Below are 19,342 nucleotides of genomic sequence, written 5' to 3'. Positions count from 1 at the left end.
AACTAAGCCGAATTTGGCCATATTTCCTTTAAAGCAATCATCATTCGTGATCTCTTGTTTGGTTACCTCACAATGCTAGTTATAGCGCCATAAAACCCCGCTTTCAATGTCAGGGAAATCATTGATTGGTCATAAGGTTATCTCCACGATCGTTCTAATGTGATCGCAGCCACAAGCTATAATAACCAGTTCCCGATAGATAGACATGATTAGAAAACGCAGCTTGGTAGTGTTTTTATATTTTATAATTTAATTTATTCAGAGTGCTTTCTTGGGTATCGGGTCAGACAATTGAAACAGCATTAATATCATATTCGCATGTGTGGCCTGTGGGGCAGCGGAGAGGAGATAACAAGGGGGCTGGCCATCAAAGGTACAACATACGGACATACTTTCCAGCGCAAGCTAGACAACACATAGGGTTAAGTATAGCACATAGTATAACAGAATATATATGGAATTAAATACTTTGAACTTGAGTGTAGCTTAGTTTCGTACGATAGAATGTTTGGCTTTTAAAGTTAGAAAGATATGTTTATAAAAAAGTGTGTATAAGTGCTGTGTTAGAGAAATGCGTAAAGTGTTGTTTTGGAATGTACATGTGCAATGGCACACACGCAACATTAATGTATTCTTGCTGAGAAACAAGTATAAAGCATTTTTGCTATACTGAAATCGAAATTCGTTAGAAAGTAAAAGTATGTTGCTCCTGGGTCTGCTCCAATCGCTCCAACTAGTGAACTCTGGCCTTAAGGTAACCGATTGGACTAGCCAACTTAATGCTGCTTGGCCTTCAGGCTAGCGGGCATCTCTGGTGGTGGTGGGCGGGGAATGCCGAGGGCGACCTTCACACCATCGTAGATGAACCACTGCAGAGCGGTCAGGGTACCGATCATGATAATACGAGGAGTCAATCCGTTCCACATGCCACTGAAGCCCAGCGACTTGGCCACGCTGATGGCGCTGGCTCCCTTGGACTGGTTCAGCTTGGACACCACCACGTCAGCGGGATGCGACACCACGGCGCAGAACACACCGGCGATGTAGCCAGCAGCGAAGGTCACGATCAGCTGCTCGCCCTTGGTGCAGTCGGCACGAGGCTTGGGCACCACATACCTAGAAAAAGTTGCATCATTAGTATTGATTTAACGGGGTTCGTTGGGGCTTGACAACCCGAACTGTGAACGGTATTGCTCTAGTTTTTACATTTGAACTTTAAGTGGCTACCTAAATTGCACTCCAAAAGGACTGCTTCGAAACAAAGTTTTTACTATTAACAAGGCTCATATTTTATCCATAGTAACAAACGAGTGGCGAAATAATACGATTTTCCTATATTTGAACAAGATAAGCATTTGTCGTTGGTTTTAATTCTGCCGTGCCAGGCATTCTTATCTGCTGACGCGCTAAAAGTTTATTTTATTATGAATACCTTCCGTTTTGATCAATTAGCAAATCACTTTTGAAACTTCACAGTTTAAAAGTCTACAAAGACCTTTGAACTATTATAATAGCAAAGTGCTAATATGAATACTGATATTGTGCATAGCACTGGAAAGTTTTTCCGCGGTAGAAACTAGAGGATACCTTAAGAGGAAATGTTACTTACTTGTAGAGCAGCTCCACGGTGCGCTCGAAGCAAGCGAACTTCATCATGGTGTAGGGGATCTGTCGCATCCACAGGGGAACCAGACCCTTGTAGAAGGCATTGACACCCTCCTCCTTCAGCATCTTGGGCACTGCCTCGCGGAAGTTGTTGGCGAATCCGGGAACAGTCTGGATCTTCACCTTGGCGGCCTCGAACGGCGAAAGAGCGATATCGGCGAAGAACTCGGCCGAAGCGGAAGCAGCCAGATACAAGGAGGTGCGGTACAGGTAGGCGTTCTCCTCACCAATGATATCGGCGTACTTCACCTTGAACAACTCGTACAGACCGAACTTGCAGAGACCCTGAAAGATACAGAAACGCAGGTTAGCCTGTTGTTTCTCAGAAGTTACTTTCTAGTTTGCAGTAGTATCCAAGATTCTATCTTCGGTATCTGTATATTCCGTAACCATAAAGTTGTCAGAGGTGTGTTGTTATCCTGAGGTATACTAAGATATCAGCCTAAGAATCAATCTTCTTAACGTTCGATTGGAATCACTTTTATCTGCTTTAAGCCCGGAACCGATGTAATTAAGGTCACCCGACCTGGTCACGAGCATATAATCCGCCTCCAGACGATTATGCAACCCATAAAGTGAAGCCCAATCTCACCTGTGCCGAGTAGCCGAGCAGGGTGGGGAACCAGCCCTTAGCCAGTCCGCGGGCGCCCTCCTCCGCCACGGTGACCTTGAATCCGTGCAACAGATTCTTGTACTTGGCCTGGTCGACCTGCAGACGGCACTTCACCAGATCCAGTGGGACCACGAAGGTGTGGGTGGTGCCGCAGCTGAGGATGCCACCAATTCCGCACAGAGCGAAGTACTTGGTGCTGCCGAATTCGCACGAATCCTGCTGGTTGGCCACCGGAGTAGCGGCGGCGGCGATCTGGCGACCCTCAACCGGCTGGGGATCCACCACTGGGGCGGCGGCATCGCATCTTGCCACCGACAGGGGGGTGCGGAATGGCGAGTTCCGGGCAGTTTCAAAGAAGCTGGAGAACATCTTGATTCTGTTTTTGTTCTGAGGTCGGCTGAAAGTAGAGAGACCAACTATTAGTTACGTATATATGTACCTCGGAGGCGACATGTGCTTTATCTAATTATATATATAGCTGGGTAATCAGCTGCTTTTCGCTATTGTAGGTTACATAACGGCGTGCCTCGAATTCCGAGCACCCGTACTTACGACACTAAATTTACCCGAAAAGCGAAGGATTTCAAGCAACCACGTAAATTTAGTATGTGTTCAGGGAGCGATAGAGCACCGCTCGGCTACTTTGATTTAGATTTAACAAAACTTATGCAATTTTCGCTCGGAATTTTCGCACTTACTATTCGTCAGCAACGTTAGCGGCTCGTAGGCAGGGATTCAAAGAATGAGGGGGGCTCACGGAGGTGCAGCGATTTCTCCCGAATACCAAAACGCCTTGATGGGTTCGCGGTGGAGAGCTGTATCTTGCAGATTGAGGATAGTTGGCCACACTTATGTCAAAATCTTAAGCTCTGGACTGAAACCGTGGAACAAAACTTTGGTGGCGCTTGAGCGTGGACCCGAACCATCTGCATACGCGGTATAAGGTGGGAATATTTCAATGTCATTGACTTCGATGTGAATATAATATTAATTTCATATTGACATTAGTTCTTAATATTTAAAAAAAATAATACGGAATTTCACATTTTAAGAAAATCAAAAAAAATAAAAAATATGATATTTAAATATTGGAAAATAATTTACATTTTATTAAATATATCATAAAATGTATAAATCGTTATAAATACGTTTTAGTGTAGCTAAAAATTCTTGTGTATTATTCGTTCGTTCAAGCAGTCTTTTTTTCATAAACAAACTTTAAAATAATAAATTCAATTGTAAGATCCTCATATTTTTTGATAGCATTTGTAATTTGTTTGCTCTTTTTACACAATAAAACAAGTTTTAATCTAAAGCTCTATAGTATTATGCATTTTATGAAAAAGATATAACAATTTATTTACAATTTTAGGTACAATTTAAATTTATAAGCTAGAACCCCATCGTAAAACTGGATAATTTTATGATTAAACATGTAAAAACAAAGGTCTGCCACGATTTCACATGGACTTGGCACAATCCTTCACTTTTTACACACGGACAGGAAATTAGTCCTTTGTATTCCATTTTATATTTCACTCTGCAAGTGAAGCAAAATTCGCCCTGGTGATCTTCACTTAATAATATTTGACAACCGATTTCAGGCGACCAAACGCAGCAGACTTTGGCATTTATAATATCTGTAAAATTAATAATTTAGTCTTTTATTACTATTCAAATGCATCTTATACCGATATGCATTCCGGGCGGAACGCAAACATCCTCTTTATTTGTTGTTTTGGGGAATTCACCTTGTAATCGTCCCAATCGCCTATAAAAGTTTCCTTCATAACAACTAAATCCTGTCTCTTTAATCCGACACATTTCCTTATTTTCCTTCCTACAGTCTAAGCATCTTCCATTTTCTATTATAGACACGTTTTTTTCGGCACAGGTGATATACAGTCTCCCACTGAGTATAATAAGAAAATATATACAATTAAAAGACATTTAAAGTAAGAAAAATAATTCGATGAGGCCGCGTTGATAAAGTTTATGTATGTATTTCCAAAGGCCACTGTGTTCCTACTATGTTACAAAACGAGCAAAATTTACTTATTTTAAGTATATGTACATATGGATAATTATATTATAAAAGTTATTATTAAGTTCAAGGATTATTTAAACCTTTCCGCCAGTTTTTTATTGCTAATACCAACAAAACTTTAACGGATTCTTTCACAAAGCTTTGAGTCTGGGTTTCGATTGTCTTTGCTCTTCTTTCTTTTCCTTTGCCGCAGTCTTTGCTTTTGCTTGTGCTTTTGCATTTACTGTGTTTGCTCGCTCGTGGATTTCTGTGGAGTGGAGTTCGGTCGTCAGTTTGAGTTTGGTTCGTAGCGCGTTCGCACACGCGCGCTGTAGTAGTCCGATATATAGTTTATCCCATTCGATCCGAGATCCGATCCGATATGATCGTTGTTGTGCCCCTCGCCGCCTCTCGCTCGCTCTAATCAGTTGGCCAACGTTTTGGGTCTGCGTACTTCGCGGCTAATTTCCAACTTAAGAAGTGAAAAACAACAAAATCAGGCAAATAATTGAGTAATTAAAGTTAAACGTAAGGAGAGCTGCTCTGCCCAAGTGTTTTGTGTTAGTGCTTTTGTGTAACGGTCCGCTAACTGAAGCTAGATCTGAAATAGAGATTACGGCAAAGTGTTTGAGTAAATTGATTGTGGATAAGTTTTGAAAGCTTGAGAGTGGATGCGATAAACTGATCGATTTGGGTTTAGTCTGAGAGGAGGAAGCATAAATCGAAAAGTAATCAAGAGACTGGTCATGTTTTTACAAGCGGAAAAGAAAGTTTGATTTAGGAGAATCGAACAGTGATAACAAATGAGATATGAACTTGAGCGAAATATGATTTCAGTTTTTAATATAATACATAATATGTACATATGTAATATGTACATATATACAAAAAAAAAATAATATCTCTTTCTAAAGAAAATATCGTTAACTTTTTAAAAATATTTTAAAATACAGGTCATCCTGCCAAAGTCTAGATTAAAATGTTCTTAAGGTGATCGCTTAAATTTATAATACGCATCTCATTGCATAAAATAAATAAAACATTACAAATGCTGCTTGCTGAAATAATTTAAATGGTATTAAAAACACCTTCGATCAACGTAAAGAATTGCTTATTGCATATTGCATTTCAAGTGATCTCATAAGATTATCTCATTTCTATAAGCAGTAAATAACATGTAAAATCTGAACTGGTCATCTTAATTGCTATTTTCTTAATAAATCTATGTACATTTGGAAGATTCTATATTTAATTAATTAGGTTCCGAGTCTTCTAATCATTTTTAATAAGTCTGACTGTTAGTGGTTCTTCTTTAAACAATTCACGGAATTTTATTGCCCATTAAAAACGAAGTGAGTCCTAAAGAAATTCAAAGAAAAACTAATCAACACCAGTTGCGACTAGTTAACCAGCAACAAAAATTGGCAACTTCCTTCAGTTGGGCGCCAAGTCATTAGCTACCCCAATCTTCCCCCTTTTCCCCCCAGTTTGGCGGCCCACTCAAAGTACCGCTATGACTAGACAGGCCTTGTCCATATATTTCTTTATTTTTTCGCTTGCGAATATATGTACATATATGCAGCCATTAGCCACCGCATCAACAAACGAGACGCCACAAACACACTCTGATCTTTTGAGGCGCACACATAGATACTCGAGGAAGGATCGGTCGTAAGGGGAAGGAAGGGGTGGGGAAGGGATTCGGTGACGTTTGCTTTGGGGCCCCTTCACTTTTTGTTGTGGCACTGCAAGAAATTGTGTGCTAGAAAGTCATTCCGAATTGTAAAATTCGAGATAGAGACACTTTCTGTGTATGCTGAAATTTAGTATAATTGAGAAGTTGAGCAACAAGACGACCTCTTTTAAAACTTAAACTGTTCTAGAAATTTAAGAATGGTAAACATTTTATTTAGATTGCAATCTAAAAACCCTTATTTAGTTTTCTCGCAGTAAAATCTTATCACTACTTTTTCTGCGTGCAGATCGTGGTTTTTTCGTGTTCGGATGAAAAAGTTGCCGCGGCAAGTGCAATTCGCAGTTTGCCGTCCGCGATTCGCATTCCGCTGGCCGAAAGTATCTTTGGAGTTTTGCATCTTGTGGATGTCTGCCGCGCTTAACTGTAAATTAAGGCATGTGCCGCGCACCCTACCCGTCTTTCTCTTTCTCTATGCCGCTAGATAGGGCGCTCTCTTTCGTCTGTCAAGTTCAATGTGCGTTGACAATTTTCCGTTTCCAAATGGGCGATGTTTTCCACGTTGCTTCTTGTACTTTCACACACATTGGTTTTCCATTGTTGCTGCGCAACTGTGCGTGTGCTTTAATTTATTTTAAATCGAACGGCAATTTAAATTTAAGCATCAGTAAAAATAAAAAATTCAACCCGGAACTTAGGAGTACCCGAAATCAGCCAGTCGCCCTGCCGTTCGAGTCGTGTGTGGATGTTTTCCAAGCAATGTATCTACGTATCTTTTCATCCTCATCGCAAACGCAATGCATAAATCAACGACGGAAAGAAGAAAAAATCTCTGCTTCGCTTTTTTGTTAGCTTTGTGAAAGCGCAAGTCGTAGCGTAATTTTTACACTTTTACCAAAGAGAAAGAAGACGGAAAGATACATAGATACTCTTTACATACGGCTCATAAGCATCTTTTCTCTATTACCCACCGACATACACGATTTTCGTTTGCCGTTGTTTGTCTTTAAGCCGCTTAATTGAAAGTCTTGGCCTGACTTATGACTGGTTGGAAAAGCCAAATGTTAAAAAGAAGACCTCAAGATGGGTAAATGCTTTTCCATCCAGCCCGAAGTGAAACCGCAGGAGCGATGAAAAATATAATTTTATTGATCGCAGTGGGACTGGGTAAAGGGAAAGCTTTCAAAACTCTAACCAGAAGTTCCACCTGATTTTCAGTGCGATAAACTCATTAAACTAAAGTGAAATATGCCAGCAAATTCAAAATAAATATAAATAAGTGATTGTGCAAAAACCTGCAAATGTTTTTATCTGCCATCAAGTGCAAGTGCCCAAAAATCAAACAAACAAACTGAATCCTCTCATCGTACAACGAAAAAGGTAAGATCAAATTCAATTTAATAATCTGTGCCCGTTTTAGTTTTTATTTATTTTTGCATATCCATTTGCTAACTCGTTTGCGATGTCTATTAACGGCATTCAACGCCCTGGGCAGTGAGCTCATCTCGGATCTAAAAGATATTCTCAACCTGAAACTTGTTCGATGATTCACTTTTCACAGCTCGGCTTTTCGATTTGTTTATTTACAGTTGTGATATCTTTTTGCTTTGCATATTTTGGCATGCAATACGGGCACGTTCAAATATTTAATCTGCTTAACCGTTTCGGTTTAGTTCATTCAACATTCCGCGAGCCTTTGCCATTGTTGTTAACTTTCCAAGTCGCTGCGCATCTTTTCCCCCCACCAGTTGGTTCCCAATGTCAAGGTTGCCATTGTTGATGTTTTGGCTAAAATAAAATATATAAAATCTGCGAGTAGCCGGCTTATTGCCAATTGTCTGCCGCTAATTGGAGCTCAGCACTTCTCAAGTGGAACGAACGCCCCGTCGTACCGCTCTTGATCGTATGATTTGTAATTGCTTCGTTTTTCGGACAAGATATTTTACAAAAATAAATGAAGTATGGCAGGCAATTAGTTAAGTCTTAAGCTGGCTATTTGCAAAACGTAGGCAGATTTATTGCTGGCGATGAAGATGGAAAGATGGACGTGAGCTGAAATTGTTGACAAGGTTTTGCTTGTTTTAAGCCCAAAGCAGGTAGAAAAACCAGCTTTCTTCAAGTATATTCCAATGAAAATTGTTTTACACTTAATGTTAAATTAAACTTGCAAGTTATAATTCAAGTTTTATTTAATTAAAATCTATCAAGCCGAATTGGCCTTAGGTACATATGAAATCTTAATTATGGCCAAAAATAAAAAATATTGCTAAATGCCATCACCATATTCAAGGTTATTATTAAGTATCGTTAATTGTGTCAACGGCCATCAATAAACACATCTATCAACATCTGATGAAACCGGCAGACTCAGGCACATTATTAGCCATATAAAGTTCACAAAATTTTTGGTCAATTAATATGCCATTAGGGCAGATCTTTAGTTCCAGCCTAGAGCAAAGAATTCTAAAATCTATCAATACCGTTCGCTGTTCTTTTGGGTTTCTTTCTCTAAGATTTTTGCCCCACAGCAAAGATGCGGAACCGTTAAGCATTTCACCTAAACGAAGTCATAGCGAAAAGAACGAATGAAAGGAGATCATAAATTAAACTTTTTAATGTTTATGAAACATTTTTACGAGTCTTTTATGTGTGAAAATTACGCAGAAGGGCATTCAAATAAACGAGACCACGAGCCGCGAAACAGTTAGTCAGCTGGCAGGTGCGCAGCCAAGTTAATATAAAACGTCATTACGGGAGCCTCATCCGCACAGCACATGCATACAATGTCTTTACAACTCTGTTTTGGAGTTCTCTTAACACTACACTCAGAAAAATAAATGATATTTTTAAACAAAATTTGAAAAGAATAAAAGAATAAATTTAAATTAAACAAGTTTCTTAGATGTAAAATTTAGGTAATCATATCCTTCGTATCACAGTTATTGCAATTACAATTATTTTAAAATTTTAAAATATATTTTGGTTCCTTAAATGTTTTTCATATCATATTGCTAGTAACTTTAAATTAAATTGGTATATTGTAAATAGGCAAACCCTTTTTATTGAACTAAACTTTAAATGGAACAAAAATATCTGTTATTTCTCTCAGTGCACTTAGTACCCCCAGATCATGACTTGGTAAAATGTGTGACTTTGGAGTGAGTTGACACCGTGTAAATAGCCGCTGGAGAGGAAAAAACTAAGCCGAAACTACTGAACAACAAGTGTAGAACAATCAGACGCGAGGCGGTAGAAAACTGTCCAAGTAGCCGGAACGAAGGTCACTGAACTTTTGGATGGTCGCTTCAAATATATTTTACACTAAGGCATTAACAAAAGTTAGCCCCCTTGCGACGCACTTCTTACCAAAGTCAAAGACGTGTGATAGAGCGGTATTTAGTTGACCAGTTTTTTGTGAATGGCTTTTATTTAACGTTGGCCTGAAATGGCCAAAAAGTAATGGTTGGAAAATCATAAAACTCGCTAATATGGGTTATTTTTGGGTTTTATTTCGCCTGCTTTCTGAATTTCTGTATATTATGTCACTTGGTTTTATGGAATGTGGGTGTGGAATTGGAACCAATTATCATGAGTCAGTTTTGTGTTAAATCGAGTTTGAATGATCTATCATGATATTAATATTAATTTAATTATTTGCCGAAAATAAAATATGAATATATCTTAATGAAAATAAATTTATTAATTTTTCAAGCATTATTAATGCTTTATTATGCGTCTATTTAAATCAACAGTTAATAAAATAAAATCGAATAAAATCTGTCTGCTTAAATATAATTTCGTTTCGCCTTGATTTTTATGTTTTGTACTTTTATCTGCATTTTTCACTGTTCATTTTTCTATTCTCTGTTCGACATTCTTGTGCATTCCCGAACAAATTGCAGTATAATTGATAACACTTTGTGAAGCTAGCGGCTTGAATGTCCGGAAAGTGAACCGCTTCCAATAACTGTAACCAACGTGACAAACCTCGGCCGTCAAGCTCGTCCCCATTTGCAGCAGGCCCATCCACTTGCTGACCCACTCTTGACCATCGATGGAGCATCATCCACACGAGAATAGAATGCGCCGGGCCATACGATACCGAGTCATCAGAAGACGATGGTTAATCGTCCAGTGGTCTCATTACCAATGGCCGGCAATTTCCGCACCTACTTAGCCGCCTCGCATGTCTAACCGTAAATCCCTATTGACCCCCATTTCCCAACCGTAATGCTTGACCACACACACACATCCTCTTTCGCAGAGGGCCGATTTGTAACTTGATCAATGTGGCAATTGCTTCCTCTTCTTCTTCCACGCCACTTGGCCTTTTCATTAGCTTCAATTTCAATTTGCTGCCTGCTAGTCGCTATTTGCAATTTGCGCACCAAACTCTGTTTCGTTTCTGTTTCTATGTTTCAGCCATTTATTCATCGGCTCGGGCCAAGAAAAAAACTTGTTTATGGCTCCTACAAGAATGTGGAAAGCAAGAAAACGAAACGAAAAAAGATATAAACAAAACTGGGTTAAAATTGTTAGACAACCTGAAGTTGCAGTTGCCGTTTCTGAAATATTGCATAGGTATGGGGTCTGCTATCGAGTCTGGTCTCTAAGCAATGGCCTCGCCAATCTGCAAACTCCAAACCCCTTGGAGTGTGTGTTCGGATTGCAAGCACACACCGAGTAGTAAGTGGATTGGAATGGAATGTTTGGTGGTTCTGGGATGATTTCAATGGAATTCGAAGAACATTTTTAGAGAATTTTTGGTGTAATTATTAGAGGCCCTAATACTAGCACACCAACAAAACCCTTTCATTGCTGAAACACGATTCCTGCAATTTGCACATTTTGGCTTGTTTTTCATTGACTTTTGTGTTTGATTCGGTGGCACTGCACTTGCGCAAAGCTCAGAAACACTGAAGCCCTACGACAGTTAACCGAAACTCATCTTGGGTATGGTCAGTAATGAAATAAAGCCGAACTGAACCAAGCCAAGCCGTGGCAAACCGAGCCAAGTGAGCCAACTATCGGCGGCTACTTAGTATGCCCGGCCCGAGTTCGACACTCACTATGAGAAGAAGGCTGTAAAGGTGCAACAAGACGCAACGTTCGGTTTCAATTGGCTTGTTGTTGGCTTATTAATTACCTCACCGCACAATTGCGTGGCACATACACAAAACACCCACCAGAAGGATGGGACTTTTGGGGGCTGGGGGGTTTTGACCGCTTTTGTAGAACCCACAAAAGGCGTTGGACGGTGGCGGGTAATACGAGTAACGACTTTTTGTGGCCCTTAAATGGAGCCCCGGTCTGATGAAGTCAACAGCCTTAACCAGTTTGAATTTTAATTTTGGATTTCTTGTTCGCTATTTACTTTATATTTGATTTAAATTGAGCACTGAGTGGCTGCGTGGCTTTCCATAAACAAATGAAGAGCTCGTGAAAATTGAGAGTGACTTTGTCGACTTGCGTTCATTTTTGCAAACTCGTTTTTGCATATTTCTGTGCCGTTTGCTGTCGGTTACTTTCAAATGTCAAACGAAGTTGAAGGTGGCCCACAATGATATTTGATTTATTCCTATCCTACTCTTATATTATATGATTTATTTTGAGTCACGTTGAAAACGAACACAGCGCCTTGAGAAAACAAAAGACTTGAGCAAAAAACTTGTTTATGGTATTTTTGGAAAATTACAAGTCTTTCGATGATAAATAAATACGGTGCTCTGGGAATTTGTTAAGTTTTTTAAACTACTAGCCTGCATATTTTTAAGTGAATATAAAAAAAAATGGGAATAATAAAAACAAAATACTTATGCAAGAAACCTGATTCATGGATATAGTGAGAATAGCATTTATTATTAAACTGTGTGTTTTAAGTATTGATCAAACTATCTGAAAGTCTCCACTAAAAAATTGTAATGTATGGGAAATTTAAATATATAGGAAATATCTAGAGAATCTTTACAACTTGTTCCACAATAGCCATAAAAAATGCATATTAAAAACGCATTAAAATTGTTCGCTATAATCATTTATCATACCTTCACTTACAATTCAATTAAATTCAATGCACGATGCTCAGAAAATCCGCAGATGGCAAACAATTCCAAAAGCGATTCCGAAAAGTCATAAGCAAAATCGTAGAGCTGTCCACGGGTGAAACTTAATAAAGCCTGAGAAAGTTGCTTAAGGCTCAGGTGACAATCATTAAAATAAAGCAACAAATAGCTGGCTAACTAACAAAATACAATAACCACAAACCAACTGAAAAAATGCGATAATTGCTAACAAATTTGTACGACAGGCACATGCCAAACATGCAACACACAAAAGCCACAACGCATTTGAAGAGCGCCTTTCTGGCGTGGCACTAACTAAATGAGTTTTAATTTATTTTTGGCCAGGTTTAAAGAACGTTTTAAGAAAGCTACACATGAGGTGGTTCTGTCTATATAGACTCTAATTCAACTCTCTTGGCTTGTTGCATTTTCTCGACTGCTGCAAATGACCCAGTTTAATGCAAGTGGAACGTTTGACCAACAACTGCAACGCGGCAACAGCTCTTGGCCATAAATAGCCAGCCGCAGATCTTTAGTTGGCTCGTACCAGAATAATAAAAGAGAGGATCAGTCAAGTTTTGCAAAAAAACCGAAGCTTTAATACCCTTTGATCTAGTAATAATAGATTACACAAGCATTTAAAAGTCATTTAGATTTGCATTTGCAACGTAAAGATGAAAAAAATTTAGTCTGGCCTTAAAATAGTGTTATTTCGCATAAAATAATATGACGTACTTCGCAATGTTCATTGCCTGTCTATTAACTTTAACATTTTAACGGCCAAGTTAACACCATAAATTGCTAAGTTTTATTGGCTAATGTGGTATTAATGTTTACGATCGAATGTACTGCCATTGCTTGAAATTCGGTATGCCTATTGTCTATAACTAGACGGATATTATACTTTTACCAAATAAACTTCACTCAATGAATGAATGAATGCTACAGAGATGCGGCTCAAAGTCAGGCTTCGTTCTGAGTGGAAGAGAGTTGGACAGATCCAAAGAGAGAGAAACTCGTTTCTTCTGGGATGCTGGAGTGGCATGGCAGAACTTTCTTCTCATTGATTCTAGCGGCCTGCATATAAATAAATAAATTAAAGAGACTTTCTTTCTGGCGTTGTGTGCGTGAGTCTGTGGCTTTGGCTTTGGTGTCATCATCTATTCAATGCCTCCAAGCTAACGCCTCACATCTTCGTCTGACCCAAATACTTGGAAGCTCTTTCTCCGGAGGTCAGATCCCAAGTCGATGTCGAAGTCTGTACACCTTGTGTCATTTTTGTTGTTGGCGATCAGAGATCGGGTGTTTGAGTTGGCTGTTGGTTCAACAAGCGGACAGATTATAAACATCAACCCATTTACAAGTATTTCCAGTCCTCCGGCTCGGTTTTCGATTATACGCATCTTTATCGGCATCTTCATTAGTTTGACCCAATTTACTTGAGAGTTCTTTTTACTTTCTATTTTCCCCGCGAACGGCTTAAGAATATATCGCGTTGTGGGACGAACGATTTTATGGACCTCTTGTTAGGCTTTTGATTTGGGGAAGTCGATTTACTTTCATTTGAGGAAATCTTTTTCGGGCTTGTCGAACATTTTTTGATTTATGGGCGTTCACGAACACTTCCGTTGTGATGTTGGTTGAAAAGAAAATAGGTTTATTCGTTTCGAATAGGAAATTTCACCTTACAGCACGAGTAAAAGTAGCCAATTAATAGGTTTTACACACAGCTTTTAAGTTCTTTTCACATGGTATACACCGTTTCAGCATACAGAAATTAACCTTTATTAACCCCACAAGCAAAAGTGGTCAGTACTCTTTGATGACTTGTAATTACGAAGCGAATCAGCAAAAGATTTTTTCACCACACATGCGGTTTAACCTTTAATGTTCTCATCAACCTTTAGTTGGACTCGAATTTAATTGTACTCCTTTCTGATTGAAAATTTCTCTGAAACAAAAAATGGTTTATTTGCGAAACCAGAACAAAAGTTATAAATCTTTCAAGCGATATCAATCCAGAAATTAGATTTATAACCCAAAGCTGCGGGATTTTTTTCTATTTCGGACAAAAAGAAAGCTGATCTGACTATTAACATAAAATTTTGATAAAGACAAAACACGGAATCGCTTTGAAGACATCAAAGTTCTGCGGTGGTAAAATGCTAAAATTATATTTGCCAGATTTATTGACAAATGGGTTCGGATCTACTTTGTGGAACTAGGTCGAGTGATGATAAAGGGCTTTCGATTGAAGATTTGGAATATGCAAAGAAATTTTGCTGATAAAATAGTTTGATGGACAGCCTAAGAGCTTCATTAAGTTGTTAATGTTTTTCGCATATACTTTTAAGTATTTGAATATTAAGATGGATCTGTTGAGCTGTGCTATAAGAACCGTTAAATGGCTAGGGCAGCCCATCAGTTTGTGTTTGCTAAGCGATTCGGTCGGTTCGCCGGGAATATGAAACTCAATCCGCCAGTTGTTCTACTCCTTCTTGCTCTTATTTCGATCTGCGATCGAAGCTGGGCCTTCTATAATTATAAGCCACCTTCCCGCGGTTATTTCTATCCTAAGCCAGCGCGTTTGCCACCTCTGCCAGTCAATGGATCTGCGACTTCCAGTACCGGCCCACCGCCCGGAGTTCAATCGGACTTCATTGATGATCTGATTGAGGGCCATAAGCAGCAAATCTTATCGAATGTCTTGGGCGTGGCCAGTGAAACTCCCTCGGATTCAGCCTCCTCCCTCGGATCGACATCCTCATCCTCGTCAGCCTCCCCGATTTTTCCCCTCGAAGGCGGTGGTGCCAAGGCGTTTCGCGTTAATCGCTGTGCCAGCTGCAGTGAGTTGGGGAAATTGTAGTGCCAATCGAAACCAGCCAGGGAATGAAACGATCCCGGCTAATCTCCGGCTAATAATTGGGAATTTGAATCGGTTATTGTACGCCTATCGGGAAACGCACTGCATCCAAACGTGTTTGTGAAAAGTGCTGTGAGCATAGTAAAACGACTTTATTTCTTTACGCTTTTGTGTAATCATATAGTCCAAATCAATGAAACAGTTGCCATACGGTTAAGCATTTATAAGTAATGGCGCTTTAAATCATAATAAACAGTCAAAAGTGTCATTAAATTACAGTTAAATAAGTGTCAATACTAAAAAAAACTATTGCAGACAAATTAAAATACAATATTTTAATACAATATCATCCCTTTTCTTATAAAATAGAAAATTGCTAATTTAAAAAATAAATAAAATTAATTATAAAAAATTAATTGAAAGTTAATTAAAATTAAATGGCGCACAAAACTTTTGTAATGCTATCTCATATTTTTGTGAATTCGTCGCTTAACTATCGCTTAACTAACGAATCCAAACATTTTCGATTTCAACTATTATGGTTGCTGAACTTCCGGTCGTCCTACGTTTTCACTCCCTGGCTGAGATAGTCTGCCACCAAAGACCACCAACACTACCACATCGAATCCAAATTTCAATCCTCTTGCAGCCTGCGGCGTTCCGAATGTGAATCGCATTGTGGGCGGCACCCAAGTGCGGACGAATAAATATCCGTGGATTGCACAGATCATCCGCGGTACCTTCCTGTTCTGCGGCGGAACTTTGATCAACGATCGCTATGTCCTGACTGCCGCCCACTGTGTCCACGACATGGACATGAGGGGCGTGTCCGTTAGACTACTGCAGCTGGACAGGAGCTCCACCCACCTGGGAGTCACCCGGTCGGTGGCCTTCGCCCATGCCCACGTGGGCTACGATCCGGTGAGCCTGGTCCATGACATAGCCCTTCTGCGATTGGATCATCCCATTCCGCTGGTGGACACCATGCGCCCAGCCTGTTTGCCCAGCAACTGGCTGCAGAACTTCGACTTCCAGAAGGCCATCGTGGCGGGATGGGGCTTGAGTCAGGAGGGGGGCTCCACCTCCAGTGTCCTGCAGGAGGTGGTGGTGCCCATCATCACCAATGCCCAGTGCCGGGCCACTTCGTACAGGTCGATGATCGTGGACACCATGATGTGTGCCGGTTATGTGAAAACCGGAGGGCGGGATGCTTGTCAGGTGTGTTTGAAGCTACTTGAAACGATCTTTAAAGTTTTCAAATGACCACTCTATATGAACCACCTTTCCAGGGCGATAGCGGTGGTCCCTTGATCGTCAGGGATCGCATTTTCCGCTTGGCTGGAGTTGTGTCCTTTGGCTACGGATGCGCCAAGCCAGATGCTCCTGGTGTCTATACTCGAGTGTCTCGTTATTTGGAATGGATAGCAGTTAATACAAGGGACTCTTGCTACTGCATAAACTAGTCCGTTTAAAATAATAATAAATCCTAGAAACATTATTTATTTGACCAACCCTAAATATGATTTGTAATTGAAGCCTAATTAAAGTTAATATTTAATTTCTTTTTTCAAATGCATATTTTCCTAGAAGTATTTGGGAGGGCTGACTTTAAACTTAAAGATAGTTCTTCATTAATGTGTTATGCAATTACACAATAACTTTCCTTTACAACTTGAATAAAGAAATTAATGATTTCGATTGATTAAATATATATATTTTTCCATCGGAAGTGGAGTAACTTTTTGCTTTTCAGCAGCAACCCACGGTCACATAAAAATCCAGTTCTCTTTCTCGATCGTGGGGTCGGGCTTATTTATTTCGTTTGGGGAATTGGACTGCGTGTGACCCACGCAACTCCCTCAATCGACATCTGGTTTTACTTTCTTAATGCAAAAGAAATAAAAATTGTACAAATATTTTGTGGAAACAGGTTATGGAAACCCTAGCAGTGGCCTTTCACTTTTTGCCCCGCGACTACTTGCAGAAAATCAATAAAACTCGAACTCGGAGTTGGAGTTGAAGTTTGCTGAGCGAAAATCGAATCGAAGCCAAGGACGTTTTCCGTCGACATCGCCTGACACATTGTTATCACTTGTCAATGCTCCACAGCCGTCCTGCGAATCGCGGAGTTGACAAAACCTTTATCTTTATCCCTTTTGGCCGGGCAGGCCGACTTGTGGCCGACAGTTGTTTAATGGATTTTCAAGTTATTTCTGGTATTTTGTTGTAGTTGCCGCTGCATGTCGCAGAAATACGGCAAAACAAAGATATCTCTCCGCGGAAAGAAACTCGTTTGTGGCTAGGGGCCAAAGAAAATGCCGCATAATTGCCGCCGCCACGACTTCGAAACAAAAAGGGGGCGGGGCACCCAGAAGGGGCGGCGGTGGCAGGCTAGCCACCGCCGAATCGACAATCTTGTCAATGCTGGCTGCTCTGGCATTTGATTTTATTTTTAACTAGACTATAATTGATGCCAGGCATTGCAAGGGTTATCGAGAAGAAACTCGACGGGCAAGGCAAGGGGAAATATGTATGTGTGGAGTTCAGGGAACAGCGCAATTTATCTTAATTAAAAACGTGCCATCAGGAAAGAGTTGTGTACTAATATTCATGAAAATGACACTGCTTAGCTAATTTACATAGATCAACCTTTATGTGAGACTTACCATTTCAGGTTTAAATTACTTGTGGCAAGAGCGAAACTAAAGATGTGGTAAGAAATAACTAATTCTTTGGTAAGCAATGACTGGCATACTACAATTTTATGTTCTTGTATCTAAAGTAAAAGGGAAGAGGAAAAACTATCAATAAACACCAGTTTTGTTGGTTTTTATAATCATTCCTTTTAATTTATCATTTGGCATCTGAGGACATTGTGGTTTGATTAAGAAGGTTTCGCAGATTCTCTATAGAGATGATAGTCAATTGAAGTTTTCTTTGGACATTCGCACATTCGACTACAAGATCCAGACAGTTATCACAATGCCGATTCGCGATTCGCAAATTGTCTGACACCAAACAGCCAAATATATTCTTTACGGGTAGTAGATATCCTAGTATCGCGTTAACAGGAAGTCGGATGATCTTGAAAACCTTTCCACAGTAGTTATCTTTCTCTATGACGCGAGTAAGAGCCTTGTAGGGTCGTCCCCTTGGCAATTGGGCCTCTGCTGGAATTCGATGAAAACCCTGGTGCAGTCTAACTCTAGCCAGGACTAACTGAGCTCTACATGACTCCTTGTTGACTTGCGAGTGCAGCAGCTCAAGGTCTTCTATTAAGTGAATCATTTGCAGGAGGAGGCCATCTAAAATACATCTGACGTCTTCGTCCTTTGCTCGCTTCGGATCCGATTCGTCGCAGGGCACTACCTTTTGGCTCATCTCTTAATAGTTCTTCTGTAAGCAGGATATTTCTCTTTAACAATTTTTGAAAGTTCGAAAAATATCGCTTTGAAATGAGTTTGATTTGAAACGACATTGTGACTAAAATATCAAGCAAACCAAGCAATATTTCTGTTGAGATTGTTATTATTTCGTTTTCATGATACTTTATTGTATTGTTTCAAATTAGATATGTATGTAAACTTTCTTATAATCCAACCGATTACAGTTAACTAACTAATACAAAACGAAAGATCTTAATTGGATTAGGTAATGTCATTGTCTTTAAAACCACCTTTTCAAATTAGTTTCCCAGAAAATGAACTAGTTACTTACTCCACTTGAAGCCACGTTGTTTGCCTTCAAATTTCTTAGAGTTTTTGTTGGTTTTGATGAATTTATCAGATTTGTTAGTCTGCCTTGAAATGAAGAGGGTTTCGAGAAGGGGAATCGTCGCACCGCACGCTTCGCTGGCTAATTTAACATAATTCTCACATAAATCGCCAGCGAGTTGGGTAGAGAAATTTTCACGCCTCGCTTAACGCATTTGGCATAGCAAAAATCCATTTCATGGCTTGTTCTCCTGCCATTTTGTTAGCGCTTCCTTTTCATATTTTTCTTATTTTTACAATTTTTTATGGAGTAAAAACAAATGTCCGAAATTGTACAAGACACGAGTTTTCGCTGCATCAACGCGGCACTTTGCTGCTAAACCGCAAAACATTTTAATAAATTGCCAGTTATTAGTTTCTTGCAGAGCGGCAGGAAAAAGTGCAATTAAAATGCATTCGAAATGGGGTGAGGTGGCGGGTAGGAAATCGGGGGACAAAGGAAGTTCCGTAGCAAAAGAAATTAGCATAAGCATTGACTTTTTTCCAAAGGGGAAGGTGGGGCAAAAGAAAAAAACTGTTGCGCTAGTTTCCCATAATTTGCCCCAGCGAAGATAATGAGCAAGAAGAGTAGCCAGGGGATGGGTTGAAAAGCGGGGGGAAACCCACGGGGCGGGAAAACTGCGGTCAGTAGCATAGCAAATGGTGTG

General features: G+C 39.8%; 5 protein-coding genes across 7 annotated transcripts in view; 2 read left to right on the top strand and 3 right to left on the bottom strand.

Moving 5' to 3' along the window:
• Positions 1–230: 230 nt before the first annotated feature.
• LOC117140663 (phosphate carrier protein, mitochondrial) lies at positions 231–3,079 on the bottom strand. 3 transcript variants are annotated; one of them, XM_033303708.1, is made up of 4 exons: positions 2,977–3,079; positions 2,258–2,675; positions 1,610–1,950; positions 777–1,116 (listed from the first exon to the last, which is right to left on the bottom strand). In XM_033303708.1, exons 2-4 carry the CDS (start codon positions 2,645–2,647, stop codon positions 777–779), a joined length of 1,071 nt encoding a protein of 356 aa, XP_033159599.1. In that variant the 5' UTR covers positions 2,648–2,675; positions 2,977–3,079. The 3 variants fall into 3 exon arrangements, with proteins under 3 accessions (XP_033159601.1, XP_033159599.1, XP_033159600.1); XM_033303709.1 differs by lacking the exon at positions 2,977–3,079 and adding an exon at positions 2,845–2,937; XM_033303710.1 differs by lacking the exon at positions 2,977–3,079 and having other exon boundaries at positions 231–1,116; positions 2,258–2,647.
• A 559-nt stretch (positions 3,080–3,638) lies between these two features.
• LOC117140866 lies at positions 3,639–4,284 on the bottom strand. The gene is made up of 2 exons (XM_033304004.1): positions 3,970–4,284; positions 3,639–3,918 (listed from the first exon to the last, which is right to left on the bottom strand). The coding sequence occupies exons 1-2, from the start codon at positions 4,226–4,228 to the stop codon at positions 3,671–3,673; spliced, it is 507 nt and encodes a 168-aa protein (XP_033159895.1). The 5' UTR covers positions 4,229–4,284; the 3' UTR covers positions 3,639–3,670.
• Positions 4,285–7,215: 2,931 nt separating this feature from the next.
• Positions 7,216–19,342, top strand: part of LOC117139547 — a 121,035-nt gene continuing 108,908 nt past the window's right edge. The window contains exon 1 of the mRNA XM_033301935.1: positions 7,216–7,377. The gene's annotated coding sequence lies outside the window, so the exon portion shown is untranslated. The remainder of the gene's footprint in view (positions 7,378–19,342) is intronic.
• Positions 14,460–16,390, top strand: LOC117139549 (trypsin-1). Its single transcript, XM_033301940.1, has 3 exons — positions 14,460–14,905; positions 15,572–16,140; positions 16,212–16,390. The coding sequence occupies exons 1-3, from the start codon at positions 14,464–14,466 to the stop codon at positions 16,383–16,385; spliced, it is 1,185 nt and encodes a 394-aa protein (XP_033157831.1). The 5' UTR covers positions 14,460–14,463; the 3' UTR covers positions 16,386–16,390.
• On the bottom strand, positions 17,757–18,330 carry LOC117139551. Its single transcript, XM_033301943.1, has one exon. The coding sequence runs from the start codon at positions 18,301–18,303 to the stop codon at positions 17,776–17,778; it is 528 nt and encodes a 175-aa protein (XP_033157834.1). The 5' UTR covers positions 18,304–18,330; the 3' UTR covers positions 17,757–17,775.

The sequence above is a fragment of the Drosophila mauritiana genome, chromosome 3L, assembly GCF_004382145.1.
Source record: "Drosophila mauritiana strain mau12 chromosome 3L, ASM438214v1, whole genome shotgun sequence".
Lineage (NCBI taxonomy): Eukaryota > Metazoa > Arthropoda > Insecta > Diptera > Drosophilidae > Drosophila > Drosophila mauritiana.
Note: the sequence above shows the minus strand (reverse complement) of the source record. Positions and strands in the feature narration are given on the sequence as shown.